Below are 27,665 nucleotides of genomic sequence, written 5' to 3' on the forward strand. Positions count from 1 at the left end.
ATAACAATCTTGTTCTCAAGTGTTCTGTTCTCTTTCTTATAAATAATCGACTTCGTGGAACTTTTCTAAGGCAGAGCAGAGAAATGGTTTATTTATTTATATATTACAACAAATGCGGTTGTGTATTTAAGAACTACAAGTTCCGCTGGAGGGAGCTCAAAATCTGGGGATAGTTTCGCTCCATCCACTGGACATTGGTAACCATTGTCTCCAGACTTTGCTGAACTGCCTGTTGGACTCCCTTGAGCGACTGCTGCGATTTGTTAACGAACGCCCTGAACTCATTTAGGTCATTTGTAGTGGCAATTTGTTCGCACAGTGGGGGCAAAAGTCGCGCCATGCTTCTTGTCTGCGGATAATAGCTGAAAATCCAGTATTATTAGCTCCCAATCCCTTTCTAAAACACTTCATTTCTACTTACTACGCAACCATAAAGTCAACATTCTCCATCAGATAGTTCTTGGCCAGTGGGAAACCCTGTTCGCCAGAGACCACTGCTTGGAAGCTCAGCAAAGAATCCTGCTTACGAATGGCTCCCTCGGGATCGAAGGCCCTCTCCAGGAAACGCTGTAAGATCCTTACTTCCTTTGAACAGCCCAGGGAACTTAAAATGGTCTGCTGCTCGGAGCCCACATTCGATTTCTTGAACCGCGACCACAGGAAGTCCCAATCCTCTTCGGTGCCTTGTGCTATTGCCGTGCAGTACACTGTGCTGCGAAGGTTGATTGGCACCGGGTTGCTCTCGTCGGGATTGGCCTCCGATCTCCAGTTGCGGTAGTAGGCCAACGCCTTGGGCACACAATCGCCCACCTGGTACTGACATGCCACGTTGACCACCATCGTCTTCAAGAGGACGTGATCCTGCTGAGTAATAGAACTGAACGTGTCGTTGATGCCGTTCAGGTGCTCATAGATCGGGGTAAGAAGCTTCTTCATGTAGCGCTGGAAATGAAATGAAGCATTGCTTTGATGAGATCATATTACAATGGATGTAAGACATACTTTAAATAACCCAAAGTTGGGAGTTTGTCGTAGGAGGCGGTTCAGCAGCTTCAAGTTGTCCAGGGCCGCTTTCCAAGGAATAAGATCTCGCTCCCTCTGCAGATAGTTGGTCACTTGCAGAGCGGTGTCGTAGTCCTGCTCTCCTGTCCAGGCGAAGTACAGCACGTCGTCTATGAGCTGGGCTCTGTTGATCACGTGAATGCTCTGGAACTCCTCGCTGTTCAAAGTAGCAATCAAAAGCTTCCAGTTTCTAGCATCGTAGTTGGCTTTGTAGGGGGTCGACAGCTGAATGTTAAAGATCACCCATTCTTCGGGTCCAGGAAGAAGATCAATGGTCGTGGGCACACTTTCGCCAGTTTTGCTGCACTCCATCCACGCCCTGGGTGCCGTGTTGTTGAAGTGCTTCTCCACCTGGGTGGTGTAGCTCAGTGGCACCCACCAGCAGCCAACGCGTTCGGCTCGGGGTATCTGGGAATTGCGCAAGTAACGTTCCTGGGTGAGCTTAGCGCTTCCAGCCGCATAGTCACGGGTAATATTGAGCACAGGATATCTGAGTGAGGCAGTTGAAGGTACCGGAAAAGATATGAACTCCAGTGAGGACTTACCCGGTTTGCAGAGTCCACGAGTCCATGATGGTCTTTATGTAAAGGTGCTCGGCAAGAGCTCCACTTTGGTGGGCTGCTGAGGTGAGAGACTGCCAAAGGTTATCCTGTTCGGCGTTCTTGTAGGCGTAAAGCTGCAGATACTCCTTTAGTCCGGATCGGAAGGACTCTTCGCCCATGAACAAATGCATCATCCGCAGCACTGCAGATCCCTTTTGGTAGGAGATTGCATCAAAGCTCTCCTCGATCTCCGTCACCATTTGAATGGGCCTCGAGATGGGATGGCTGCTCACCAGCGAGTCCAGGCGAAAGGAGGTGATCAGAGCGGTCAAAATACCCTTATCCCTTGAGTGCCACTCCGGATGGATTTCCTGGACTCCCAAGCCGGCCACATATGTGGCGAATCCCTCGTTCAGCCAGAGGTCGGTCCACCACTTCATCGTCACCAGATTACCGAACCATTGGTGGGCCAACTCATGGGCTATCACATTCGCCAGGTTCTGTTGGTCCGACAGAGAAGAGTGGGTTGGCGAGTAGAGAAGTGTGGTTTCTCTGTAGGTCACCAGACCCCAGTTCTCCATGGCACCGGCACTGAAATCGGGCAAGGCAATCTGATCGATCTTGGGCAGTGGGAACTTGATGCCGAAGAACTGCTCGTAGTACTGGAGTACCTTCGGTCCGAACTGCGCGGCATAATCGCACTGATCGATGGCATTGGGTCTGGCCCAAGTCCGGAATAGAGCTCCATTTGGCAGAGTAGAAGGCTTAAAGGAGAAATCATTCACCGAATATGCCACCAGGTAGGTGGACATGGGCACCGACTGCTCGAACTCGCACCATACGTAGTTTGGAAGGCTTTCGCTGCTCACAGGAAATAATAATAAATAGGTAAAATAAATTAAGTAATGGGGAAAAGAACCTACTGTGGTTTGATTTCCTTTACGGGCATATTGCTGAGTCCTGTGAACTGCTTGTGATAACCTAAAGTGACCACAAAGGACGCCTTGAAGCCTGGCTCATCGAAGCAGGGAAATGCCTTTCGAGCGGCGGCTGGTTCGAATTGCGTAGCAGACAGCCAACTGAAATAAGAGAGATTTAGGTATCAGATGGATTAAACTCAACTTGAAGGATGGCAACGCACCGTGTCGTGTTGGTCACAGGATCCTTGTAGGAACTGCGGTAGTAACCATGGAGTTGACGGCTCAGATCGGCCGAGAATGGCAGGCACAGTGTGTACACGTTGCCGGCCAAAAGTTCGCGACAGGTGTGGAGGATATAGTAGTCGTGGGTGGGATTAACCGAAGTGGAGGACACACAATTATCCTTACTTCCCGCCCCGCTAATGTGGCGCAGGGTGATCTGGGACTCATCGATGGTCAGGTTCTTGGAGTGCAGCGTTATGTTCCTTGTGTTTTCCAGTGCTTCAATGACGATTTGCACACTTCCGGCGAAGCGCAGATCATCCGGATTTTCCAACAGTGTCAGGATGCGCAAGTAATACTTTTGAGGTCTTAGGGCAGTTGGCAGTCGATAGTGGTTATAGCTGGAAATGGAGTTGGCCGAGCATAGAGCCAGGCTAATAACCAGAACGACCCAGAGGAACCACTTCATGGTCGACACTGAGGAAGACAACATTACATTTCTACTTCAGGCATAAACAAATACCAATATCTACTATGTATAAGATCCAAAACTAATAATAACCAAATATTCAGTCACCAAATAATAGTCAGCTCTAAAATTTAAAGTGCAATGAACTGATATACATATATAACGTTCAGTTAAGAAAGTATATTTAGCTCGCCAAAGAAAAGAGTTGTTAATTTTTAGTTATACACACTAACATTTAGCATTATAACACAGCTGGCGTGAAATCTAGTTTTCATTCATGGCTTATCAAGAAACATTATCCCAAGCGAATCTCTCACATCTGTCGATGTCATGAACCGCAATTTAATCAGAAATTATAGAGGTAATTGATTATTTGCAATGTAAACAAATCGCACTTGTAAATTGTCTAATATTCAGTAGACATTTTAGGAATTTCAAAACAAAGAAACTAATTATTACTAGACTTCTTTTTTTTGTGTATATTACTTTTGCACTTTTATCTCTATTTCTAGTAGTTCACACCAAACTGTGATAAATTATTAGAAATTGCTTAGCCACAAACAAAGTCTCAGAACAAAGTTCAACTATTCTCAGATACACAATAGAGTCACTTTAGTTATTTGGCTTTATATTTAGAACGTGTTTCACGATTTGGCAACAAACCGTAACCGTTTACTTAGAAAAAAGACAAGAGAACTAATACACAAACCGATAGCAACAAGTGGCACTACTGAACTCACCAGAGGATGGTGACCGAATGCCACTAGTTCGACGATCGAACTGAGTTTACTATTTTCGCAGAGCGAAACTAACTCGGAAAATTAGGAGCGCAGAGAATCAGTATCAGCTGCAAAACAAAGTGGGGCTTACCGGGCGTATACGTCATTTTAGAGTCCAATGCTCGCAGTATAAAGGCAATGGTTTTAAATTGTATATTTGAAGAAATATAAGAACAACTTCTGTTGAGACATATAACCAGCTGGTATTTTTCATTACAAATATTTTGTATGAAATTCTTTGCAATGCATACTATGCTAGCCTTCAATCATTTTGAAAAAAGTGCGAAACAAATTTAATTTTAACTTGCCTCTACGCTATATTAGCCGTAGAAAATGAATTAGTTAATATTTGAATGGGCCTTTCACCTTCTGTTTCAGGAATTTCATTTCAGAAATTAAAAGACTTCCATCTTGAGATACACGAATACGGGAGTATTAAATTGTTTATTTAAGCGACTTTAAACATTCATAATATTCCTGCTGAAATCAAGAGATTCTCTTCTCTTAGTGAGCTGATGAGAGGCTGGAAATGGGAACTGGGAACTGGGAAATGGGAATTGGGTAATCTAGAGGAGCTGCTGGATGGAGCGGGACATCTGGTGGTAGTTTCGCTCCTTCCACTGCACATTGGTGAGCATGATCTCCAGGGTCTGTTGGATGGCCTGTTCCAGTCCCTTCAGCGACTGTCGCGAGTTGTTCACGAAGTCCTTGAACTCGTTGAAGTCGCTCAGCGTGATGACCTGCTCGGAAAGCGGCGAGAGGAGGCGTGACATGTCCTTGGTCAGAGGATGGTAGCTGAAAAACAAAAACCCTTAGCCGAAGTTCTATGCAACACAAGAAAGGAAACTTACAACTTGTAGATGAAGTCGACGTTGTCCATGAAATACTTCTTGGCCAGCAGGAAGCCCACCTCATTGAAGGCCACCGCCTGGAAGGCCCACATCGAGTCCTGCTTGCGAATGGCCTCCTTGGGGTCAAAGGTCAGCTCCAGATAGCGCTGCAGCACCCACACCTCCCTCGAGCAACCCAGAGCAGTCAGAATGGTGCGCTTCTCGGCGGCCACATTGGATCTCTTGTACCGCGTCCACAGGAACTCCCAATCCGAATCGGATCCGTGCTTTATGGAGGTGCAGTAAACAGTGCTGCGAACGTTGATCGGCACCGGGTTCTTCTCGTCGGGATTGGCCTCCGATCTCCAGTTGCGGTAGTAGGCCAGCGCCTGGGGCACACAATCGCCCACCTGGTACTGACACGCCCAGTTGACCACCATCGTCTTCAGCAGCACCTGATCCTGCTGCGGAATCGAGCTGAATGTGTCGTTGATGCCGTTCAGGTGCTCGTAGATCGGGAAGATCAGCTTCTTCATATAACGCTATATGTAGGGTTCAAGTGGAGATATACATTATGAAATTATTTAAAAAGGACTTCAAGGATCATATACCCGGCACATGTCACATGCATTGCAGCATCACTAGAAGTTAATGGTTTGGTATTACATCTAAAGTGTTATATAGTTAAAAGCAGTGCCGGGCATCTTAACTGGTTTTTTAAGACGCGCTCAGACTTACGACAAAGAACAACTGTCGGTGGTGTCGGGTTGCCCAAGGCAAGTTAGGTGGGTAGATGTTAGGTGGTTAGGTGTGAGCAATTTTGAAAGGATCGTTTCGAAATACAAATGAGAATGAGATTACACGGGGAGCACGTTGTAGCAGAGCAGTAGGATACTTTGGAACACCAGCACCTACCTTGAAGAACTCGAAGTCGGGTGTCTGGCGGACGATGCGACCCACTCGCTTCAGATTCTCGAAGGCCGACTTCCAGGGCAGATACTCGCGCTCCCGCTGCAGATACTCGATCAGTCGCATGGCGATCTCGTAGTCCTGTTCGCCGGTCCAGGCCAGATAGAGAGCATCGTCGATCAGCTGAGCTCGGTTGATCACGTGGATGCGTTGGAAATCTCCATTGGTCAAGGTCTCAATGAGAAGCTTCCAGTTCTGGGCATCGTAGTTGACCTTGTAGAGCGTCGAGAGCTGCGTGTTGAAGATCACCCACTGATCGGGTCCTGGCAGGTCCTGAATGGTCTTGGGCAGGCTCTCGCCATTCTTGCCGCACTCCATCCAAGCTTTGGGCGCTGTGTTGTTGAAGTCCTGCACCGCCTGCGTGGTGTAACTCAGTGGCACCCACCAGCAGCCGCCGCGATGGGCTCGGGATACCTGGGTGTTCAGCAGGTAGCGCTCCTGGTTGAGCTTCGCCGTCCTGGCGGAGTAGTCGCGCGTCACGTTGATCACAGGGTAGCTGGCAGATGTGATATACTTAGTGGGAACTTAAAGCGAGATTATCTTGCAAGGACCTACCCAGTTTGCAGGGTCCAGGAGTCCATGATGCTCTTGATGTCATAGCTCTTGGGCAGAGATCGGTACTTGTGGGCTGCCTGGGTGAGCGACTCCCAGAGATTGTCCTGCTCGGCATTCTTGTAGGAGAACTTCTGCAGATAGGCCTGCAGACCGGAGCGGAAGGACTCCTCGCCCAGGAACAGATGCATCATGCGCAGCACCGTGGAGCCCTTCTGGTACGAGATCTGATCGAAGCTCTCCGAGATCTCCGACACCATTTGGATGGGTCTCGAGATGGGATGGCTGCTCTCCAGGGCGTCCCTGCGGAAAATGGTCAGCAGATTGGACAGCGACTCCTGCTCCATCGAACGCCATTCCGGATTGATGTTCTCCACACCCAAGCTGGCCACATATGTGGCGAAGCCCTCGTTCAGCCACAGGTCGGTCCACCACTTCATGGTGACCAGGTTGCCGAACCACTGGTGGGCCAACTCATGGGCCACCACGCTGGCCACCCGCTGCTTATCCGCCAGCGAGGAGTGGGCCGCCGAGTAGAGCAGGGCGATCTCCCTGTAGGTCACCAGACCCCAGTTCTCCATGGCACCGGCACTGAAATCGGGCACCGCAATCTGATCGATCTTGGGCAGCGGGAACTTGATGCCGAAGAACTGCTCGTAGTACTGGAGTACCTTCGGTCCGAACTCCGCGGCATAATCGCACTGATCGATGGCATTGGGCCTGGCCCAAGTCCGGAATAGAGCGCTATTTGGCAGGGTGGAGGGCTTGTGCGAGAAGTCGTTCACGGAGTAGGCAATCAGGTAGGTGGACATGGGCACCGACTCCTGGAACTCGCACCATATGTAGTCGGCCAGGGTTTCACTGAAAGAGCAAGCTACTTTAGTTTCTGTGGACAGTTATGTTAGCTATTTGATAACTAACTGTGGCTTGGTTTCCTTCACGGGCATGTTGCTCAGACCCGTGTACTTCTTGTGATATCCCAGGGTGACCACGAAGGGAGCCTTGAAGTCGGGCTCATCGAAGCAGGGGAAGGCCAATCGGGCAGATGCGGGCTCAAACTGGGTAACGGAGATCCATCTGCAATAGGAAGAAACCCATCAGTTTCCATCAGTTTCAGACTTCTAAAAGTCCGGCAGACGTACTTGGTGAGATTGGCCACGGGATCCTTGTAGGAGCTGCGGTAGTAGCCCTCCAGTTGGCGGTTCAAGTCGGCGGCGAAGGGCATGTACAACTCGTAGGTATTGCCGGCCAGAAGTTCCTGGCAGGTGTTGAGGATGTAGAAGTCGTGCGAGGGATTCACCGTCGTGGAGGACACGCAGTTCTCCTTCTTGCCCTCTCCGCCGATCTGGCGCAGAGTGATCTGGGACTCATCGATGGTCAGATTCTTCGAGTGCAGCGTTATGTTCCTGGTGTTTTCCAGGGCTTCAATCAGGATCTTCACGGAGCCGGAGAAGCGCAGGTCCTCCGGATTCTCCAGCAGTGTGAGGATGCGGAGTTGGTACTTCTGCGGGCGCAGCGATGTGGGCAGGCGGTAGTAGTTGTAGGTGGACCCGGTGGTCTCGGCGGAGTCGATGGCATCGATGGAGTCGGCGCTGGCTAATCCCAGGCCAAGGGCCGCCACGAACAGCAGAAACCACTTCATTACCAATTCTGTGGGTTAGAGCGGGGGAGGGGTGAATCACTTATTGGAGCAAAGTAAAGCAATTAACCAAATTACTTTGGCAAACCATAAACAGTGGGTATCCACTAACAGAAATCTGGTATTATTCCACTTTAATTGTAATCATCCCATGCCCATTTGAATACAATTTTTTCGAAACTTGGGCTTTGCTTACTCTCACTGAGTTAATGATAAACAATTAGTTTTTTTTTAACCAAAATACAATGGTTGACTGATGTCCACTGTATCATTCGCAGCGCACTTTTTGCTGTTTCTGCGGTTTCGCTGATTTACTTGAAATTAATGCAAATTGTTTTATTTATTATGTTTGGATCGCTATGCCGAGCACGTATTAAGGTCTGGGCCAATGAAACCCGCTTGAGACTCTCCTCACAATTGGCATTATGCGCCGGCTACCTGATAAATGTTGATAAATGTGCAGATGTGGATGATTGTGATTATAGCCCATGCCAGGGGTACTGCATGATATCGGAGTACCTAAAGTTGATCAGCTGATGAAGTGCTGAATAAATATTGTGCCGTTAACTCAACTAGTAAGTAGGTAAATAGTTACTAGCAACTAAGCGCAACTGCTGCGCTTCTTTAAATATATGGATAATAATAATAACTAATGTTGACTGTTTGCTTTTTAAGGCAATATCTATACAGCTCAGAAAATAGGTTGCTGTCAAAGTTTGTTTATTACGATACCCATCAACGACATTCCCACGATTTCACTTCGGTTTTTGCACGTACATATATTACTTTTTGTTCAACCTTTAAATATTTTGTTAAATAAGCAACCCATTGAACAGCCCACTAACACTTGAATAACTTTAAGGAGTATCTATGACTTACAGCCTTATAGATGTAGTCCTACCAGAACATCCCAAGAGAGTAAAAAAGGAAAAGGCACTATACTGGATTAACCAGATTGCAACTTCCTGCTAGTTTATTTTTCTGGACTTCTTTCAGCTCCACTCGTAATTATGCAAAAGTTGTTCTTTAGGTTCAACTTTCTGGGTTCTTTGGTTGCATATAAATGATTGGAAATGGGGTCAATGAACTTAAAAGTTTATCATATGGATATGATAACTGAATACTGATTGGGCCCACATAGATAAATATAACAGACATTTTAAAGCGTTAGGTGAAAGCTCAATATGTGTTATTGATCAAGTAAAGATCACTGAATTCATTGTTTTGATGCTAGTAAAGTACAGGAAACTGTTAAGAAAACGTGCAAATAAACTCCCCAATCGAAAAACAACAAAATTGTCCACTCAAATTGAATTAAATGCACTTGTTAACTTGTTGTGATTTCTCTAAAAAGTCAAACACGTGCTGCTGTGACATTGACCCATCAATTGATCCCTTCGAGTTAACTGGGAGTAAGTACAACAGCGGTCAAGACGCTAGCTGCAAAACCGTGGAATAAAATCTAAGTCAATAAAACAAGTAAAATTGCTTTATAATGCTAATGAAGGTGTAAGAAATTCGAAAGGTGTTTGTAATTAAACGAATTTATTGAGATCAAAAAACCTGCATTCAGATTCTGAATACTTAATAATCGAATATAATCATTATATATGATGATTTCTTCCTGGATTTGCGGAGTCTTTAAACTTTGGTTTTAACAAAATATAAATAAATATAAATATTCACGAAGACGTTGGGGAATTATTTTTGACAACTCATTATTTATGGTGCACAGTTCAGCACTTGAAACTTGTTTTTCTTGGCTTTGAGTACGTATTCTTTTGGGCTGTGTTCTTAACACACTTGTGTCACTCTATTCTTTTTTCGGCACTTGTTTCGAGTGCGTAGTTGCTGTCTCGTGATTTCGGGGTTAAATTTGGCGTTCTTATTTCTTTTTTTTTTTTTTGCGATTCAATTCGGTTGAAGCTGCACTCGCGAGGTGCTTGACACACAAAAAATTGTGGAGACCAACCGTTGCTGGAGCCACAGAAAAGCAGGAAAACACGCAGGAGTGCGACCTGTTCGACGGTCGACGGTCGACGCGAATCTAAAGTTTACTGAGCGCGGCGCTTTTATCTTATAGCCCGTGGTTACACCGCTCACCCATACAGGCGTAGCCCGAGAACCGGAGAGCCAGCGAAACGTCGACGGCTTAGAGATTGAAACGCTGCTTTGCGTCGGCGCAGAGAATCGCAGCCACAATATTCTTGTTCTATCCTAGAGCAATGTGTAGCAGAAAAATCATATGAGGTGAAAAAAAAAAGGAAAACAAAAAAAAAATAGCACATGTGTGACCCACACGAAACGCTCAGCGGGCGATTGCAATGAAATAATGGCAGGGCTTACCCGGCGTATGCGCAATTTTGATTCACGCTGCACACATCGCTGCGTAGATGTCACTACGTGTTTTTGACCCTAATTGCGCTGATTAACCCATTTCTTTCTATTTCGTATGCCACTGGGCACTTCAGCCACTCGACCCTAGAGTTCACCCACCCCCCTAACCTGATAACCCCCCTTTATTCGGCCACCCCCCATGGCGGAAGCTCCGCAGATAAGGGGCCACGAAAAGTGGCAAAAACAAACCATAATAGACCAAGTGCAAACGGACTGAAAGGCAGACAGACACTCGCAGCATGCTGGCTCACAGGAGGGGCCTTAACCCTTTGTGAAAGGCCCCACTTTCAAGTTATATCTGGGTCACCCTTTGGAGTATTTACCATCAAAATTACTCATGTTTTTATTATTTATTTACTTTTTAATTCAAATTAATTGTATTTATATGAATGGCTTATTACATATTATTTTATTAACTGCACTGGTTATCAGTCTGCATAGGGTTAATTTGGCATGGAATTTGGTCTGAAGCTCAAAATATTTTTGTGGCTAGAGCCCTGCCTTTGGCTTATTGCCACAAACCACGTTTGGCTTTAATCCACACATGTTTTTTTGGAGAATTAAAGATTGGTTAGTTTTAAGGAGAAATTCGAATAGGTGTGGACGAGAATAATCAGCTTATTAAAAAAAAAAGGGAGAAATTCAAATATCATAAGCCGATTATCAGAAAGTGTTAGGCCTCCCATTTATATAAACCAATTTAACTGATGGTTTTTGTATACCCCTTCTATACGATTAATTATTTCGCTCGCGTGCTTGCTTGTCGAAAATGCATCACGCGTACATCTCTAATTCAAAGCAATTTAAAGTAACATACAACCTTTTGTATAACAGTCTGCCGAAAAGTCGTTGCTGTTATACAAACTTTTCTACAGACACAGCGCCCTCTGGCACTCACAAATTACAACTACACGCTTTGCGCGCCAATTTCAAAGTGGTAATTCCTGGAAAACCATACCTCCCAAGAAATCCCCGCGCTTATTGCGCATCTGGCGCCATTGAAAGATAAAAATGCAAGTAATTTCAGTTCATTTTCGTCGTGTATTAAGTATATTTAAAATTGATGGTCTTTGTTCAATAATATTGCCTTTTTTGATGCAAAAATAAGCTTTGCTTAAATAATAATCATTACATGGTAAAATATTTGTTTTCTTGTATGCATTTGTGTTTCGGGGCCTTGTTGTTCGGTTACGGATTACATAAAAATAAACAAATAATAAGCGTAAATTGTACCTAGCAGAAGTTTTCAACTTTCAACTCTTAAACGATAGTTCTTAAACATTTAGTTTTATGTGGATGAATTTAATGAGCGTGTTTGTTTTTGTGTGTTATTTGTTTTTTTTGTTTTTAGCCATTTTTTGTTCTGCTTATCATCTACAAATGATTAAGGGGTCTGATTTCCGGATCGGCCTCTTAAATTTAAGTGACATGGTTCCTCACGTTTTTAGATTATAATGCACATTTTTCGTTTGCTTGTTCGATGGTTATCTTTAAAATTTGAACTAGAGTGCTTAAATAATTGAACTAAAGCCGAATCCATAAAAACAATAATAACTAAACAAAAGCGTTAAATTCCAAATGAAATTGTCTGTTTTGCATGAATGAGAGTGTTGGGTGTGTGTCTGCGTGTGCGAGAAACTTAGTCTACGGATTAACAAATGAAAATCAACAAAAATCAACTTAAAAGCAGCGTGAAATAAATACCCCTATACGTCTATATATATACAATACGATAACACCCAAATTTAGATAACGAACTGTACGATTACATCATCCTACAGCATCAGTCGCGAGCGCGACTTCTTGAGTCGCCCGGTGGCTCCGCCCAGACCATCGCCGTTCCAGGACTTGGACTTGGCGCGGAAGTGGCGGTAGGCCTCGTTGTAGGCGGGGTCCAGCATGGTGCGGTAGGCATGGGGTTCGCACAGTTCAACGTGCGACTCGAAGAACTCCTTGTAGCCGTTGTGCAGCAGATAGATCTCGGGATAGTGCAGCGCCGGGTAGGCATTGGTATTCCTCTCGCGATCCAGATTCCTCAGGAAGCGGGACATTTTGGGTCCACGCTCCGAGGAGAACTCGCAGTGGAAGATGATGATGTTGCGCTTATGTCCCGATTCGGCGTTCTGCTGCTGCTGCAGCTCAGTCTGTTGAACGGTGAGGAACTCATCGAGGATCTGCTCGGTGGTGTACAGGTTCTTGGCTCCCTCGATGTGGCCGCCCTCGAATTCGTAGGGATAGCGACAGTCGATGATGCGATAGCTGGCCACCTTATCGCTGAACTCGCCGTTCAGCAGGCGAGCCACTGTTCCGCTGGAGATGCTCTTCAGATCCCGATGACGACCCTCCATCAGAGGCAGGGCGTAGGCTTTGCTGAAGTCACCGATCAGCTCGGGCTCGTTGCGGTTCTCGGAGCGGGCCAGGGCGGACATGATCTCGGCGTCGTTCAGCGACATGCACTTCCTCAGTGGAGGGGGGTGGCTGACCGTGACCTGGCTGAGTTGGCTGGGTGCGGGGCAGTTCTCCTTCTCAACGGCGGCGCAGCGATGGCGTTTGCTCTGGATGGGCGAGCAGTTGGCCGATGCTGGCGGTTCCGGGCGCTTGAAGCAATCCCGGGCAGTCTCTGGGGTCTTTGGTGGTGGGGTGGTGGTGTTGCTTTCCGTCATGCTGAGGCACCTTCTGACCGAAGGGCGGCGCATGGACAGACCCGCGGGCGACTTGGCTGCAGGCTGCTCCTTGATCTGACCGCTGATCAGCGAGTTCAGGCCACTGGGGAAGCCCAGGGCGGTCTGTTGGTTTTGCGACTCCATCTCGAAGAGCTCCATGTACTCATCGTCCATGGAGGACTCCATGGAGCAGGTGGAGGACAGGCTGTTGAAGATGCGGAAGCTGCGCGCCGGCGTGTGATCACTCGATACTCCCACTGCTGGCAGGATCTTCGGCTGGCGGACGATCTGGAAGCGCTGGGGCGAGCCCTCAGGCGAGAGCAGACCCATCAGCTCCGGACTGGCCGATCGCTGCTGATCCTGGGGCGCAGCGTCGTCGTCGTAGAACGACAGCTCCTCCTGGTCCATGCTCATCAGTTCCAGAGAACGGCGAGCACGACGAGATCCACTCATTTTGTTACTCGAACTGCTGGTGTTATTACTGCGAGAGCAAACAGAGAGAGGGGGAGGATTAGTCAACTGTTCGGCATCGAGCAAGAGGAAGAGCGCTGCTTTTGCTTCCCTAAACTCACGAAAGAGCGGGTCATTAAACCCAGCTAAAAATACTGACAAACTGGTGGTGGTGGTGATGGTGGCGTTGGTGGTGTAAAAACAACAAAAACACCCGAGAAAATACAGAGGGGTTGTTGTAAATGGGTGAGAGGGAGCTGAGCTAGAAATGTACTTTAAAGTAGCTTCGAAAACTGGAATTTGTGGGATAGTATGAACCGTTTTAGATACTTTTTAGAAGATACTTTTAGAAGACCAATGGAAGAATTCATTAAAAACGCGAGGAACCCTACCGCTTCTTCTTCTTCTTGATTCCAGTTAAGCATTTGCGGTACTCCAAACGGAATTCCCTTTTGCTTTTCGCTGCATCTGCTTTTCAGCTTGACTTTTGGGTCACACGTCACGCAAGCGCAGCGATAATACAACAACAGAAAACAGCACAAAGAACCGCAAAGAACACGGGGGAAAAAAGGAAAAAATTCGAAAAAATGACTGACTGACTGACGAACGGACAAGAAGCATTTTTTGCTGCTGCTTTTTTTTGGAGCCTCGCGGAAGCCGGTTTAATGAATGAAAAACGGCAAGCGAGCAGCAGCAACAACAACGACAGCTGAGCGCCAAAATAAAAATCGGGCAAAAAGCAAACGTGCGGAGCGTGATAAAAAGTACTTTTACTTTTGTTGGCCCCATCGTTTTCATATGCTTTTTTTTTATTTTTGGTTTTTTGCTTTTCTGTTTTTCTGTTGTTGCCGTTGCTCTTGAACTTGCACTTTTCATCGCGTATTTTCAACTGGTATTCCTGATGCAAAAAGGGGTTTTGCTGTTGTGCTAATCGCTAATCCTTGGGCGGTATAATTACCTGATATTGCAATCCATGCTGCAGTTGTTTTCCTCCACAATGGTTTCCCACAGCATTTTGTTGGTTTTTTGTGTTGTGTGTTGCGGCGTTGGATGGCTTTTGAAGAGCCGAAGATTTTCGATTTCGCTGGCGAGTTTTGAAGCCGAAGAAATTGCTAAAACACAATTTATTCCTGGTCACTCTGCACTCATTTACAGTTTGTTGAGAATTTTGGATGGTAGTCCTTTTGGTTTTTGGCTAATATTGCATTTTAGTTAATTTATTTTTTTTGTGTTTGTTAATGTGTCCGTTTGAGCATGATTTTTTTTTGTGTGGTTGGTTTATTTCGTTTTTCGGAGTGTGGTTGTGCGAGGCTTTTCTTTTTGTCAATAATTTGAACCGCACAATCTCAAGTCACCGAACGAGGAACCGAAAGGCTGAACAAGAAGAGCTGTTGACTCGACGACGAACTGAGAACGAATGTGCTGGCTCTCTCCGAGCAGCTGGTTTTTATAACTGCACCCCGGCCGAGGATCGCGAGAGCGAGAGCGTGAGAGCGGCGCACAGCTGATGGGCGCAGGAGCGAGATGGCGCATTTGGTAAGGGCGCCTTTTTCTTAGTTCTTAGTTCTTGGCTTCTTTCCTTTGCCTTCATTTTCCTATCCTTTGCTTCTTTGATTCCATTCCCAAGAAGTTGCAATAGAAGAGGGAGGGAGACGGCCGGCGGTCGACGGGCGACACCAACACACATAACGGGGCCACAGCCATGTGCCCAAGGAACAGCGATGCGAAAAGGAAAACCGGGAAAAACGGGGAAAATGGGAGAATCAGGATCATATGCAGTCGTCAGTTGTCGGAATCTCTGCTCATGTGGAGCGCCAGAATCTCTGCAACAGGTAGAATCCTTTCCCCTACACTTCCCCTACGCCCAAAACCCGCACCGAATACCAATGTACCGAGAAACGAGGAGAATCTGGCTATGGCGCCTTGGTGGTCGCCCGCTCTATGGAGGCCACTGATTTTGGCGCGCGAGCTTTTATACCGCGACGCGTACCGCCGAAGTGGAGCCGAAGTCGCCACAATTGGAGCCGAAGTGGAGCCGAGCCGGCGGCCGAACACATGTGCAAATGGTGCGGAGCCCCAAGAAGCGAAGAGGAAGCTGAAGAACTGCGCGAATCTTTAAGCAGAATTTCAAGGCGGCATCGATTGTGTCGTTTGCAGGTAATAATGTGAGATCCACGCATTCCTGTAGCCCCCCTCGTAACCCCCTGCAGCCATCCCCTTGGAAACTACATATCAGCAGGTAGTGGCCGCAGTCATATGATCGCCGCACCGGCGGGATGGGCGGCCGCGGAGGGGGCGTGGCTCCTTTGTGTTCTGCAGACGTAGACGCCAATGTCGTTAAATGAGCAAAGCTTCCAGCCGCAGAGATCCATGCACAGGGGGCACTCTACCAAATAAACGGTGAGCTATCTATGAGTATTCCAACAAACGGCGTACTTAAGAAAGGCAAAATACTTTAATACCAGCAAACACGTGCTAATTCACAGTAGCAGCAATGTGATATGACCAATAATCGATTATGTGAAGATCAGAGTAGTTTCCCCCACCGAAGCTCCACTGTATCCCCTCGCTTGTGTGCAATCGCGGCAAAGTTAAAGCAGAAATCGAGTTACATATGCGCCGTGGCCCTGCGGGAGTCATTCCGGTGGATCCAAGGGGCTTTCGCGGGGGATGCGAACACCCATGGGCTGTGCTGTGCACTTCGAGTGTGTTTTTGTAAGGTCCGCGGCAAACAAATGAAGGACAGCCCAGTGTAACGGGGCCATATCATTCACACCGCTTGGGAGCCACAGGCAAACGTAAATGATTTGTGGAGCAGGCACAGCCGAAGCCACCAAATGAGCTACGGTTTCATTCCGCTGAATTCCTTTGGCCAGCTTTTGTTGTTGCTGCAGGAAGAGCCGAGAGGATCATCTTTATGGAAAACAACCAGCACAAAACGACGAGAAGGACGCAGAAATCATAAAGTGGTTTTGAACAAGTTAAAAAAGCGCATAGGGGAAAAAGGAAGGAAAAAGCTCAGAACCAATCTCATTCATAGCGATCCGTGCGCACCGTGGGGCAAAATACATTTATGAGTGGTAAGTGGCATACCACTGTAAAGATCATAATTTAATCAGTCAAGGGTATTGGAATGTTGCTAGCTCGATACTACACAAAAACCATGTGCCAAATCATCATAATTTCTGATTATAGAAAAGTTTTTTGCATATGTATTTTAACTAAATGCTTATCCAGTTTTTATTTTTTCCAATTATAGCTTGGCAATAATGGATCTCAGATAATACCACCGTGATATCGCCGGGCTCCAGAAAATCGGAAAGCAGAAAAAGGGCAAAGCGGAGAAATCAAAAGCGTATGCAAAAGCACACTCACACACGTGTGTGTGCGTGCGTGTTTGTGTGTGAGTGGGTAAATTTGATAAAGAATGAGAATAGGCTGCGGAGAAAGAAATTGCAGCAACAATGTGAATGGGAATGGGGCACAACAATAGCGGGGGACCTCAAAAACAGCAAAACGGCAAGACGAAGAAAAAAAATCACAGGACCAGCAAAAAGTGAAGAGCTAAATTGTAAATCGAAATTCCAAGAAGTGAGCTTTGAGCATCGGCTCTTATTTTATTTTTTGTTTTTTTAGTTGTTTTCTCGGTCGTCTGTGCATTAAAAAGCCTGCGAAGTGTGCGAAAAAAAGCGTTTGAGATACTTTTGCGCGCGCGCGCTCTTTTCGCAAATCACCGCCGAAAGGGTTAAGGGTGGTGCGGTGGGCAGGCATGGGTTAAAGGCTGGGCGGTCCCAGTTTTCGCGAGTGTGTGCGTGTGTGGTAGACAATGCAATGCAATTAGAAGGAGGCGCAAAGAGGAGCCAGCGATGGGAAGTCTAGGTGAGAGATACAAAAAGCGCAACTTTGCAGCATCCCTTTTAAACCTACATATTTAAATGCAATTTATTTATAATTAAATGTTTAATATATTTCAGATAAACCTGCATAGTGAAACCTGGTAAGTGCATAAGATGCTGTCATATTACAACTATTGAATTTATTATCAATTCTACACACTTCGTTTATCTCAAATCTTCATATCATTGTCTTTCTTCTCAATTCTATCAATTTTCATTAACATTTCATGAATGCAGTTATTAAGTTATGCAGATATCTCCGAAGCTAATTCGTTTGCTATAGAAATTGAACCCAATACATGATAATACATGTTCTGATGTGTTAGATTTCCCCTACTCTTCCCCCTCCCTTGCCAAATCGCAGGGGCAATGGTATGGACGGGGACAGGGACAGGGGAAGTACCGTAGTACATAAGGTGGGAAAGAAAGAGGAGCGGAGGAGAGGTGCGCAGACTGATACTGATTAGAACGCAGGACGAAGAAACGAAGAAACAGTTAGACAGGGATAGCGGTTCCCTCTCTCATATGTTCGATCAGCTGATCGAGGCCCAGGAGCGAAGGATATGAACAGCAGGGAGGCCGAATTAGTCCTGCTGTGTGCGTGTGTGCGATGGAGAGGGGATTGGGAAGGGGAATGGGAATGTAGGAGGGGGTGGGGAAGGATAAGAAGGAGCGTTCACAACGTGCGCGCGCAAATTCCAGAACACGAGCTGAGGAAGAGAGAGCGAGGAACGAGTGAGCAGCGAGGGGGTGGGGGCAGAGGCAAGGACGAAGGAGGCAGGAGGCGCGGCGCTGAGATTTCTGAGAGGGAAAGAGAGAGAGAGAGACGAAGAAGTGCAGCGCTGCCGCTGCCGAAGAAGTAGGTGAAGCGCAGGGAATAGCCTTGCTTACTTTGGATTTTTTGTTTTTGCGCCAAAACCTTTTTCGTACTAGTGTGTGTATTTGTGCGCAGGACTCGTTTTAGTGCGAAAGAGAGGGGGCGCAGAGGAGTCCGATCGATCCGCATTCTGTTTATCTTTCGCTGCCTTCTCCTTTGGCCGTGATTTTGTCTTCTTGCCTTTTTGTTATATGTGTTTTTTAAGTCGCGTTCTGTTCGTTTTTCTCGTCTACAAACCGATTGTGAGAAATATTGTATCTTCGAGATACATTTCGTTACTTGACTTTCTGCCGTTGCGTGTCGTTCTTCTTTCATTTTTCATCTCACTTGCCTTTATGGCTGGCCCCACTAATTGATTCTCTGCATAAATTTTATTTAAAGCTTTAATAAATGTCAAAATAAGCAATTCATTTCGATGTTAGAGAACGCACACCCATATACTATACATGCCGCCCCATTGTCCGTTGTCCGCGAAATGAAGCTCTCTCCCGGACAATCAATTGCCGGGTTCAGAGTTTACATGTGAAAGAAAGCTGAAGAAGAGGAAATCAACTGTCCATTAGTGCTGAATGGGATCTGCTCCGAATGGGATCTACATGGGTGGGTGTTGTGTCATCATGTGATTTGCGGTTGAGGAAGTTTTCGTAATCAACTCGAAGACCATGGCCCTGATTGTAGGATTAATGCCTTAATGAACTTTTTAAGAACCAACAGCCTTGGGAGATTAAGATTTTTACATAAACCGAATCATATTCAATGGCAAAGCATAGCTATTGTATATCAGCAAATGTATCTTGGTAAAATGTTGCAGATATGAAGTCATTCCCCTAGGGCGTTGGGGATATGCCTGATATATGATCATCCACTGGTTCCTCTGATAAGCTGGGCCCGAGTTCCAAGTTCCGATTCTTAAAGTTTCCTGTTTGTATGACAGAAGTCTATGTAAATGCTTTGTATAGCATTGTTGAATGATATCGTACTATACAGCAGCCTCAGGAAGTACTAATCAACGTTATTCTCCTCTCCGTCTCTCGCAGTACACATTTTTAACGGCTGGGCGGTACAACAAAAGTTAGTATTGTGCAGCAACAACGGCGACTGGGGGGGAATGGCGGTGTTCGCTATGTAGACCAACATAAAGTCGCGGTTCGAGGTCCCCTAATAAGCGAACAAAGTTCTTGACACGCTTTGATATGCCACATGTATTTCTATGCTCTTTACAGGGGGTATCATAATTCTCCATGCGATTTTTCAGATTATTATTAAAATAGGTTAGCCGATATGAAAGGCTTTCATACAGGAAAACCCAAAGCTTGAAAATTACGATTAACATAATAACATTCCATAGGCAAAGTTTGATAAAAATAATATATATGTGTGCAATTTGTTCCAGAGTATCCCAGTTTCGATCTACAGAACCTTTCTAGCTCTTATGTTTATTTGAATATTTTTATGAGTTGCGCGCATTTCAATTCGATTTTGATATGCCTGTCGCACATATCGGGGTTTCCAGGCCAGCTCAGGGTGATGCGAATATGAAGATTAGATTGGAATCCGAAGCGGCATAGGGCTCATCTGCCTGCCACATTGCTGCCAGGCAGCAATGAAAGGCGGTGGATGCGATTGCGATGAGACCCCATCAAAGAGCACACGCTGAGTGCCACTTGAGTTTCCCAGGCCTCGTTCCGTAACTCCAATGTGATCTATTTTGGATGGACTACGTTTCCCACAGCACCCCCTCCCGACGTTCGGCTAGCTCGATATTGGCAAACACAATTAGTTTGTGTTTTACTGGCAATTTTCTCTATAATTTGAATAGTAGCTGCGGCCGATCCTTTGTCCTGGTCAAGTGGATGCTCATTTATTCGGGACTCGGCACATGGCCGTTTCTTTCTTGCAAACTCCGCTCGGTTTTGTTTTCGCCAAATAGCAATTTGGGTCACAATGTGTGCAACAACAGGCAGCACACAACTAAAACAAGTGGCACACAATGAAACAGTTTCGATCTCCCTGCCGTCCGTCAATTGTCCTTCGGCCAGTGCAAAAACACTGTTGTTCTTGTCACATGCAATCGGAGCAATTTGGTTCCCACACAGCAGGCCGTTTGGGATCTTTCCTTTTTCTCAGTTTTTTACGAGCCTCGGATGACTTCTCAAGTGGTTCGACTTTTTGGCGCGCAAATCCTTGGCTGTGCGGCCCAGATATAGGGGTTCTTAAAATAGCATCCACATCAACCTTGTCGCCAAGCGGCCAGATAAGAGTTTTGTGTAAATTATGATTGTCTCAAGGGGGCAATGATGCAACATTCAAGTTGTTTTTAGCTCCATTTCCATTTGTACGATGTATGGTAACTGATATCTGGGTTTCTGAGATGAAGGTCAATATATTTGGATATACTGCCAATCGTTTCTGTATTGGATCTTGTATTGGATTGAGATATAACACAAAGAACAGACCCCCTGGTCATTCTTGATTTCTGAATCCCCTGCTATGTAAGAAAACCCCTGCGTGTGATCTATTGCTCACCCCTTTGATGATGGTCAATATTTTATTTGTATATTAATATCAGCCACGCGACTGACCCACGAACTGACCACTGGTCGGCTAATTTTCCGGACCAGCCAATTTCCAGATAGCCTTGGGAAATGTCGGAAATTAATCAAGGCAAAGGATGGAGGCAACCCTTCGCTGGTGGCGAATCCTTTTTACCCCGATCCTTGCGCGTATGCACAGCATGTAATTAATTGATTAACGTTCTTAGGGATAGCATTATATATCCGGGATTGATGTGAGCCGATCTTATCGCCTTACAAACTGGTAGACTCAACACATTTGGCCCAACCCCTTTTGCCATCGCCGATTTGTTGTTTTTTCCTTGGCCTGTCCAGATCTGGGACAATGAATATGGGATAAGATGATGAGGGGAGGGCAGAGTTGGAGAAGTTCGGGCATCTCTGGCCGATCCGATCCACTCCACTCGAGAAAGCTGATCTTGATCTTCATCTCCATGTTGCCTAATGCGCAGTTCTTGTGGTTCTCGGAAATAGTCGGGCTTTTGACAAATTCCCCATGACACGCGGGGAAATCAGTCAAAAAAATCATCTTAAGCATGTCCTGGTCCAGTGATTTTTCAATGTCTTGCTGAATTACACAGCACATTAGGCGGCATCGATCTGCTCGTGGTTGTTGCATAATCGGAAAGCGGTATTTCCAGGCAGCTCCAGGCAGCTGCACCCATTTCGCACCATTTTCATTCCCAGACAGGATAGGAGGATAGGATGGGATATCCTGGGATCAGGACAGCCAGTTCGCCTTGGAAGGGGCAAGAAGGCAAAAAGCAGGAAAGCAGGAAAGCAAGTCTTGCCAGCAAGGACGAAGGACGGCCAATTGCATTGTTTTACTAACAACATCAAAGTTATGACAAGATTTTGTCTATCAGGCAGCTCTCCACCCCGAATTCCCGGGCGGAGGGAGGGTTTTCAAGATCGACGGACTGTCTGAGGTGCTCAGTTTCCCATTTCTCTGACTGACAGCACCTTTCCCCTCGCTCACCTTGAGATGCATTACGATTCGAATTTCAAATTTAATCGCATATACAAATTTTATTTATGTGACATGGGTGCATTTTACCCCCCAGCCGTGGGATGAGTTCCGGAAAACTTGTAGATCCCGAAGACATCGGCAAATGGTCCATGTCAATTTGCAATTGCCTCCTGTCCCTATGCAGTTTCCAGTGGTTTTTGGGTCGATTTGGGTGGTGTGAGGTGCTGCAGGCTTCCTCGAGCGGGTTGCGTTAGAAAGTTGATCTTCTGGGAAGGAAATGAGATCAATAGGGATTCTCCACCATGAGTCTGTGAATATTGCCCGATTTTTTAAGAGTGCATGGGAAAAGTGTGTGTGCAATAGCCAAATGCCGTTTATTTCAAGGCATGTCATATTTAAAAACATTTAGAATAGTTATAAGGCAGCTAAATTCTAGGCATTTATCCTTGAATAATCTGCGTATGAGTAGATTATAAACCCATTAAAAAATTGAATGAAATTCGAGTACATTTCTATCTCTATCTCCTTAAACCTATAAGGTAACACAATGCAGATCTCCTATTATAAATATAAATACCTAACAGTTGAAAAGTAATATATCTATTGGGGAATACTTAGAACTTTCTTGTGAGGAAATTGAGTGATCAATAACTGATAGTGGAAAACCTTCCCTGAACCTCAGGATTATCCGATGAGTGAGCAATCATCTCTCAGAGGTAGACCGCCAACGAAACCCCAAGATGTTCCATCCAGATTTTGAAGGCGTTACAAGTGCAATCACATGCTCATCGCATGGATGGATGGACTGCAATCTCTTGCCGGAATATCTGTAATTGCACACATTCTGCACATTGTGGCCCAGACAATGGGCACATGACGTTTATGAATTCTTCGACAAGTACATTCCATCGATCAATCAACAGATCCCAACAAGCCTCGCCATATGTGTGCAATATTAATCTGCAAGCCTGAGTTTTTGGGAGTTGGTCTCGTCATCTTTCTTTCTTTTTTTCTGATACTTGTCAGCGCCTGCCGTTTGGCACACAAATGAAGTCATTGTCAGCAGTTGTCAATGCAGCCACGCCCACGGCCGCCCCCCGCCCACTTAGTGCGTAGATGGAAATTCGAAAAAATTTTAAAAATAATTCCCAAATTATGGTTAAAAATGCTTGTGGCGGCAAAACAATCTGAGCTGCCACTGAGAGCGGGAAAAGGTTTTTTTTGCTTTGTTTTATTTAGAGGGTTTACGGACTCCTAAAAGGAGTGTCCGCCGATCCAGCCCATAATTAACTATTCAAACAATGGGCACGCACAAAGGGATCAGCAATCAAATACGCATACACACACTCGGAACTTGGTATTTCGAGTCACGTTTGCTGACACAAATCCTTCTTAGGAAAGGCAATATTTCCTAGTCATTGCCCATGATCAACTCAAACATCATCATCATCAGCAGCAACCTGAGCCACCTGAAGATGCGCTCAGTGCTGCGCGGCTGTGATTTCAAAAACTAGCCAACTTGATTGGGAAAATGGCTACAGAAGTTAAAAACCTTGTATAAACAGATGATGTAAAGCGAATTTGTGTTTATCATCTAGAGAGAAAATCACTATGAATATTGTATGTCATCTTGTAAAGCTACAAGCTTAAATATACAGATGGTTATACCGAAAGTTTTTTTGGTAGAATCATGAGCTAAGATCACAGCAACAGTTTGGCTATAAATCAGCCAATTCGGCATCGCTGGATGGGAAACCTTATTGACAGGTCCCCCGAACCGTGCATACCAAAGCAGATTGCGCAGATTTCAAAAATGTTAGAAACGAGAAGACAGCCACAACAACACCGCTGATTTCGGGTACGTGAGTTTGTCTACCTATTGTTCGCATCGGATTCGAACGGATCTCGGGGCTTGTAGCTGCAACCTGTTCCGTGCATTCGGCGTAAGGTGTTCCCTTCCTCCCGCGATCACACCTATGTATCGCCTGGTATTATACCCATGTCCATGCCTATACCCCGTTCCCAGATCCGTGGCGAGCCGAGTTCCCAGCGTGTGTGTGTCGCTTGCCGAGCATCAGCCCATGTCCAAGACCTTATAGCCATTCCAAGTCCATATAGCCTTGACAGCCCTGGCTCATAATTCACTCACTGCAGGTTTGAATTTCTACAAAAATAACTTCGTTTGCATGGCATTGGCATTGGCATTCGTTTGTCTGGGATTGCCACTCATTCGCCTTTTGGCGTTTCTTTGGGGATCCGATATAAAGAATATCTTCACATAAGTGTATCTATAATCTGCACCGAGTCATGTGTGCATAGTTCTTTCGCTTGATTACTTAGGCATTCTGGGGATATCAAATTCAAAAGTGGAGATTTATGGGGTCTTTGGTGTCTGGCATAGGATCTGAATAGTATTCTTCAAGAAAAGGTAAAACATGATTTTACTATGATGCATAATGATGTAAGGTTTGAATATGTTTGATATATCCTAATTATTACCTTTTAGGTGTTTAATATTTTCTATGATTTTATTATAGACCCATTTCGTGTAATGTTATTATTATTAAAAATATAATTGGCCATGCTTCCTTCCTTTCTTCCTTCCTTAATTTAAATACGAAATATGCACGTCTCACCTCACGCCCACTGAAATAAACAAACACAAGCACAGTGATCTGCATTTTCGGGAAATCCCTTCAATTTGGCACGTGGGCCGGATACAATTTTCATCGCAAATTGCCATGGAAATCGGCGGGCACGTACTACGCTGCATTTTCCGATGGAAAACCCTACCACTACTCGTACTATTCTCGTCCCGCATGAAATGTATTTATTCTCGGCAAAATACATTATTGTTAATATGCACCGCGCTCAATAAGGTCCCTTTTGTGAGCGAGGCTCGAAAGGATGTGCGATTGTATTTGCATTAAAGTGGCATTGTTAGAGGGCCGGCATCAGGATATCAAACTCAAAATGTGTAGAGGGTGTGTATGCGCCAGCAGATCCTTTTGTCAGTCCAAATGCGCGAAAGTGTGGCGCAGGCGCAGCAGGATCCTGGATTTGGATCAGCTCGGTTCAAACTCGGATTCAGCTACAAAATCAGGACACTGCGCACGTGCGTTCGGAGGAAGTTTCTGTACGCGAAATGGGAAGCGTTCACCCCCGGGCTGGAAAATCAAAACAAGTGAACGCCATTTCCGCACGGCTCGAGTCCTTTAATTGATCCTGCATGGTGGTGGTGGCAATGCTAATGCTAATGGCAATCCTGCTGCTGGTGCTACGGGTGGTGGTGGTGGTGTTGATGGTGGTGATACTGCTGGTGGTGGCGGCGTCGTTATCCTGGTACAGTGCGCAGGACCAGCGCCAGGATAATGCGCGTGTGAATCCCAACGGCTGAGACTGCGCAAGAGGGTGGCATCGCCGGTGCCGGTTGCTACACTGCCAGAAAAATCTATTTCAAAGTTAGGGGTAAAGTGTGATAAACGATTTGGGCCTTAATACAACTTGAAATTTTTTCAAAAACTAGTTAACTGAACTAGTAATCAAATGACTTTCAGATTTTACTGAGATCGTATCAAATTTCCTCACTGGCTTGCAGGCTTTTGCTGCGATTTTCCGTTCAGTGTTGAGTGGTGGTGGTGCTGCTGCTTTTTTGGGGTGGTTGCCAACCCCCAGGATGTGGCACGTTCCCGTTGTAAGTTGTAAACAGGCAGGTGCAGTATCATGCTGGCGGCGGTTGATGATAGTCCCGTAGCTCTGCAGTGGTGTAGTCCTGTCGTCCTGTAGTCCTGGCTCTGATTTCGTTTCGCTACTCCACTCCACCGCTGGTGATGCTGCCCCTACGGGCGGCAGCTGCAGTCGAGTCCTTGCAAAGTCAACGACCGTGTGCAGCTTAATCAGTGCGTTGATTACATGGGTGACATAAATCAGGGCGGTACATCGGCGACATTAGAGGCAGCTGCAAAAGCTTTGTAATCACATGCCCTTCTAAACAAGTCGCATTGCTGGGTACAGTCAAAGCTGGCCACAGAAATATGATAATAATCCCCTGACATCGTATAGGATTTCGCCAGCTTATTAGGAAGAAATATGATGTAGACCTACTTATTGCCTCTTGAATTGATCGGCACCCCCTTTGAGTATCGACAGCTGCAAAAGCTCTGTGTCCCCGTCCAAACAATCTCGAAATCGCAGCTGGGCATGGGTCCACACTCTTCGAGATTCGCTGTGCAGGACAATAGTCAAATTTGTGCAATAGAACGGCAAGCGACTGACCACAGAAATGAACAGAAATGCAGGACATTGTCGCACACACCGGGCCATCTATCCGAAAGTAATCGGCACGAGGCAAGGAAACACTCTGCGGCAGCCTGCTCGCCCTTCGGAAATGGAAAAATCATATAAATTACGGGCAGGACATTAGCTGCGCACAACGGTAATCGGTAATCATTGCGCAATGTCACCAAGCAGCGGCTGTGTGTGCAAAAATCTTTTCGTGCCTGCAATGGAATCAAGAAATCAACAATGCATCGCACAATGGCCGGCCAAGGAAAATCAGTGCAACACCGGGCTCCTGGCGCACATCTTGCACGTCTCAGTTCCCCCCTCCCCTCCTCCGACGGGAGGACAAAAGGACCCAATGTTTATGCCATTATTCTTCCGGCGCACATCGGCCCATTGTGTGTGTGCCGCATTCCCCGATTCTGCTGCCGGGCAGCAGCTTCCATCCCCGATCGCCGGTTTCTTCTTCCGTCTCCAAAATGCAATCATTGTAATCGATTTTGCACAATTTCCAATGCTCAAGACAGTCGTCAAGACGTCGCAGGGGTGGGTACGAATGCACTCAGAAAAATACTTGGCAATTTGAACAGAAACCTAAAATAGCAGGAGAGCGTGGTAACATTTCAACGATGCCTCATCTAAAGTTTTCAGCGCAAATGAATATAGTAAATAATTTCAAATATATATTTGCTTAATTTATTTTTATTTTAATCAGGCTTTAATAGTTAAAGTTTGTTTAGATTTGATAACACAAGCGATATAGATTTGAGCAATTGACAGTTTCACTATAAATAAGAAGTGCACATTTTTTTGCTCAGTGCAGTAGGTCCTCGGCTAGACGCCGCCACCTGGAAGAACGCTGCGTTTCATCCCCCTGAAGTCCACAGCTGATCGTAGCTCGTGCCAAAGTGCGCGGGGTTTTCGTCTTGAAGGAGGCGGCCAAATAAGTGTAACACGGCCGAGCCAAGCGGATCGAGGAGTAAATGCAGCGAATAATGAGGTCCTGGCAGCCGGCTTTGCCGCTCCTTCGCTCCTTCTGCCTCGGACTCACCCTCACGACTCCTTCGGCTGCTTGGACTCCTTCGATCCCACTCCTTCGCGTCAGAGTCAGCCTGACACCTTCAATTTGTGTTTTCCTTGGCGCAAGCCAAGAACCATTCGCCAGCAAACATCTGTCCCATATTTTGTGCGGTTTTAATGTGCAGACCGATGTTTTCTAGGTGCCAGCGACCTTATCGCAGGGCGACAAATTCGGTAAGTGATCCCTAGCTAAAAGGGGTCTCCTCCAAGTATCGACGAAAGTATCCCCACAGCAAATGCCTTAATGGGTTACCAATGCTCTTCGGTTCTTGCCATCAATTGGATGGCGTATTGCTGGCTAATGAGTTCGATTGGGGGGCTAGTATCAATGGATATGAAAATGGATATACTCGTATATTCACAGGGGTTGGGGTCTGGTATTATCCACTGAAGAGAAATGTGTATCCACAGGGGTTTGTTTCCCCGCCAATTGAACTCTTGTTTAGCATAATTGAGCTTAATTTGGAATTATTGACCTGCTCCCCAGTTGCGAT

At 46.0% G+C, this 27,665-nt stretch overlaps 5 protein-coding genes across 9 annotated transcripts in view; 2 read left to right on the forward strand and 3 right to left on the reverse strand.

The window, feature by feature from the left end:
- Positions 1-61: 61 nt before the first annotated feature.
- On the reverse strand, positions 62-4,209 carry LOC122619374 (aminopeptidase N-like). 3 transcript variants are annotated; one of them, XM_043796274.1, is made up of 7 exons: positions 4,086-4,209; positions 2,746-3,223; positions 2,528-2,683; positions 1,608-2,465; positions 1,003-1,552; positions 422-942; positions 62-362 (listed from the first exon to the last, which is right to left on the reverse strand). In XM_043796274.1, exons 1-7 carry the CDS (start codon positions 4,099-4,101, stop codon positions 134-136), a joined length of 2,808 nt encoding a protein of 935 aa, XP_043652209.1. In that variant the 5' UTR covers positions 4,102-4,209; the 3' UTR covers positions 62-133. The 3 variants fall into 3 exon arrangements, with proteins under 3 accessions (XP_043652209.1, XP_043652210.1, XP_043652211.1); XM_043796275.1 differs by lacking the exon at positions 4,086-4,209 and adding an exon at positions 3,956-3,987; XM_043796276.1 differs by lacking the exon at positions 4,086-4,209 and adding an exon at positions 3,925-3,946.
- A 196-nt stretch (positions 4,210-4,405) lies between these two features.
- On the reverse strand, positions 4,406-10,017 carry LOC122619216 (aminopeptidase Ey-like). Of its 3 annotated transcripts, none has more exons than XM_043795987.1 (7): positions 9,957-10,017; positions 7,488-7,995; positions 7,267-7,422; positions 6,349-7,206; positions 5,740-6,289; positions 4,846-5,366; positions 4,406-4,789 (listed from the first exon to the last, which is right to left on the reverse strand). In XM_043795987.1, exons 2-7 carry the CDS (start codon positions 7,985-7,987, stop codon positions 4,561-4,563), a joined length of 2,814 nt encoding a protein of 937 aa, XP_043651922.1. In that variant the 5' UTR covers positions 7,988-7,995; positions 9,957-10,017; the 3' UTR covers positions 4,406-4,560. The 3 variants fall into 3 exon arrangements, with proteins under 3 accessions (XP_043651922.1, XP_043651920.1, XP_043651921.1); XM_043795985.1 differs by lacking the exon at positions 9,957-10,017 and adding an exon at positions 8,423-8,474; XM_043795986.1 differs by lacking the exon at positions 9,957-10,017 and adding an exon at positions 8,063-8,182.
- A 1,385-nt stretch (positions 10,018-11,402) lies between these two features.
- LOC122619819 (M-phase inducer phosphatase) lies at positions 11,403-15,445 on the reverse strand. Its single transcript, XM_043797000.1, has 2 exons — positions 14,453-15,445; positions 11,403-13,525 (listed from the first exon to the last, which is right to left on the reverse strand). The coding sequence occupies exons 1-2, from the start codon at positions 14,506-14,508 to the stop codon at positions 12,157-12,159; spliced, it is 1,425 nt and encodes a 474-aa protein (XP_043652935.1). The 5' UTR covers positions 14,509-15,445; the 3' UTR covers positions 11,403-12,156.
- Positions 15,446-16,262: 817 nt separating this feature from the next.
- On the forward strand, positions 16,263-16,534 carry LOC122618950 (the record flags this gene model as incomplete). The annotated part of the gene is given in 2 exon segments (XM_043795545.1): positions 16,263-16,493; positions 16,496-16,534. Coding segments are annotated over 2 exon segments (270 nt in total), but the record flags the coding sequence as incomplete, so codon positions are not given.
- Positions 16,381-27,665, forward strand: part of LOC122621232 (tyrosine-protein phosphatase 99A) — a 234,771-nt gene continuing 223,486 nt past the window's right edge. Inside the window, exons 1-3 of the mRNA XM_043799034.1 lie at positions 16,381-16,574; positions 16,754-17,373; positions 17,469-17,491. The gene's annotated coding sequence lies outside the window, so the exon portion shown is untranslated. The remainder of the gene's footprint in view (positions 16,575-16,753; positions 17,374-17,468; positions 17,492-27,665) is intronic.

This window comes from Drosophila teissieri, chromosome 3R, assembly GCF_016746235.2.
Source record: "Drosophila teissieri strain GT53w chromosome 3R, Prin_Dtei_1.1, whole genome shotgun sequence".
Classification (NCBI taxonomy): Eukaryota; Metazoa; Arthropoda; class Insecta; order Diptera; family Drosophilidae; genus Drosophila; species Drosophila teissieri.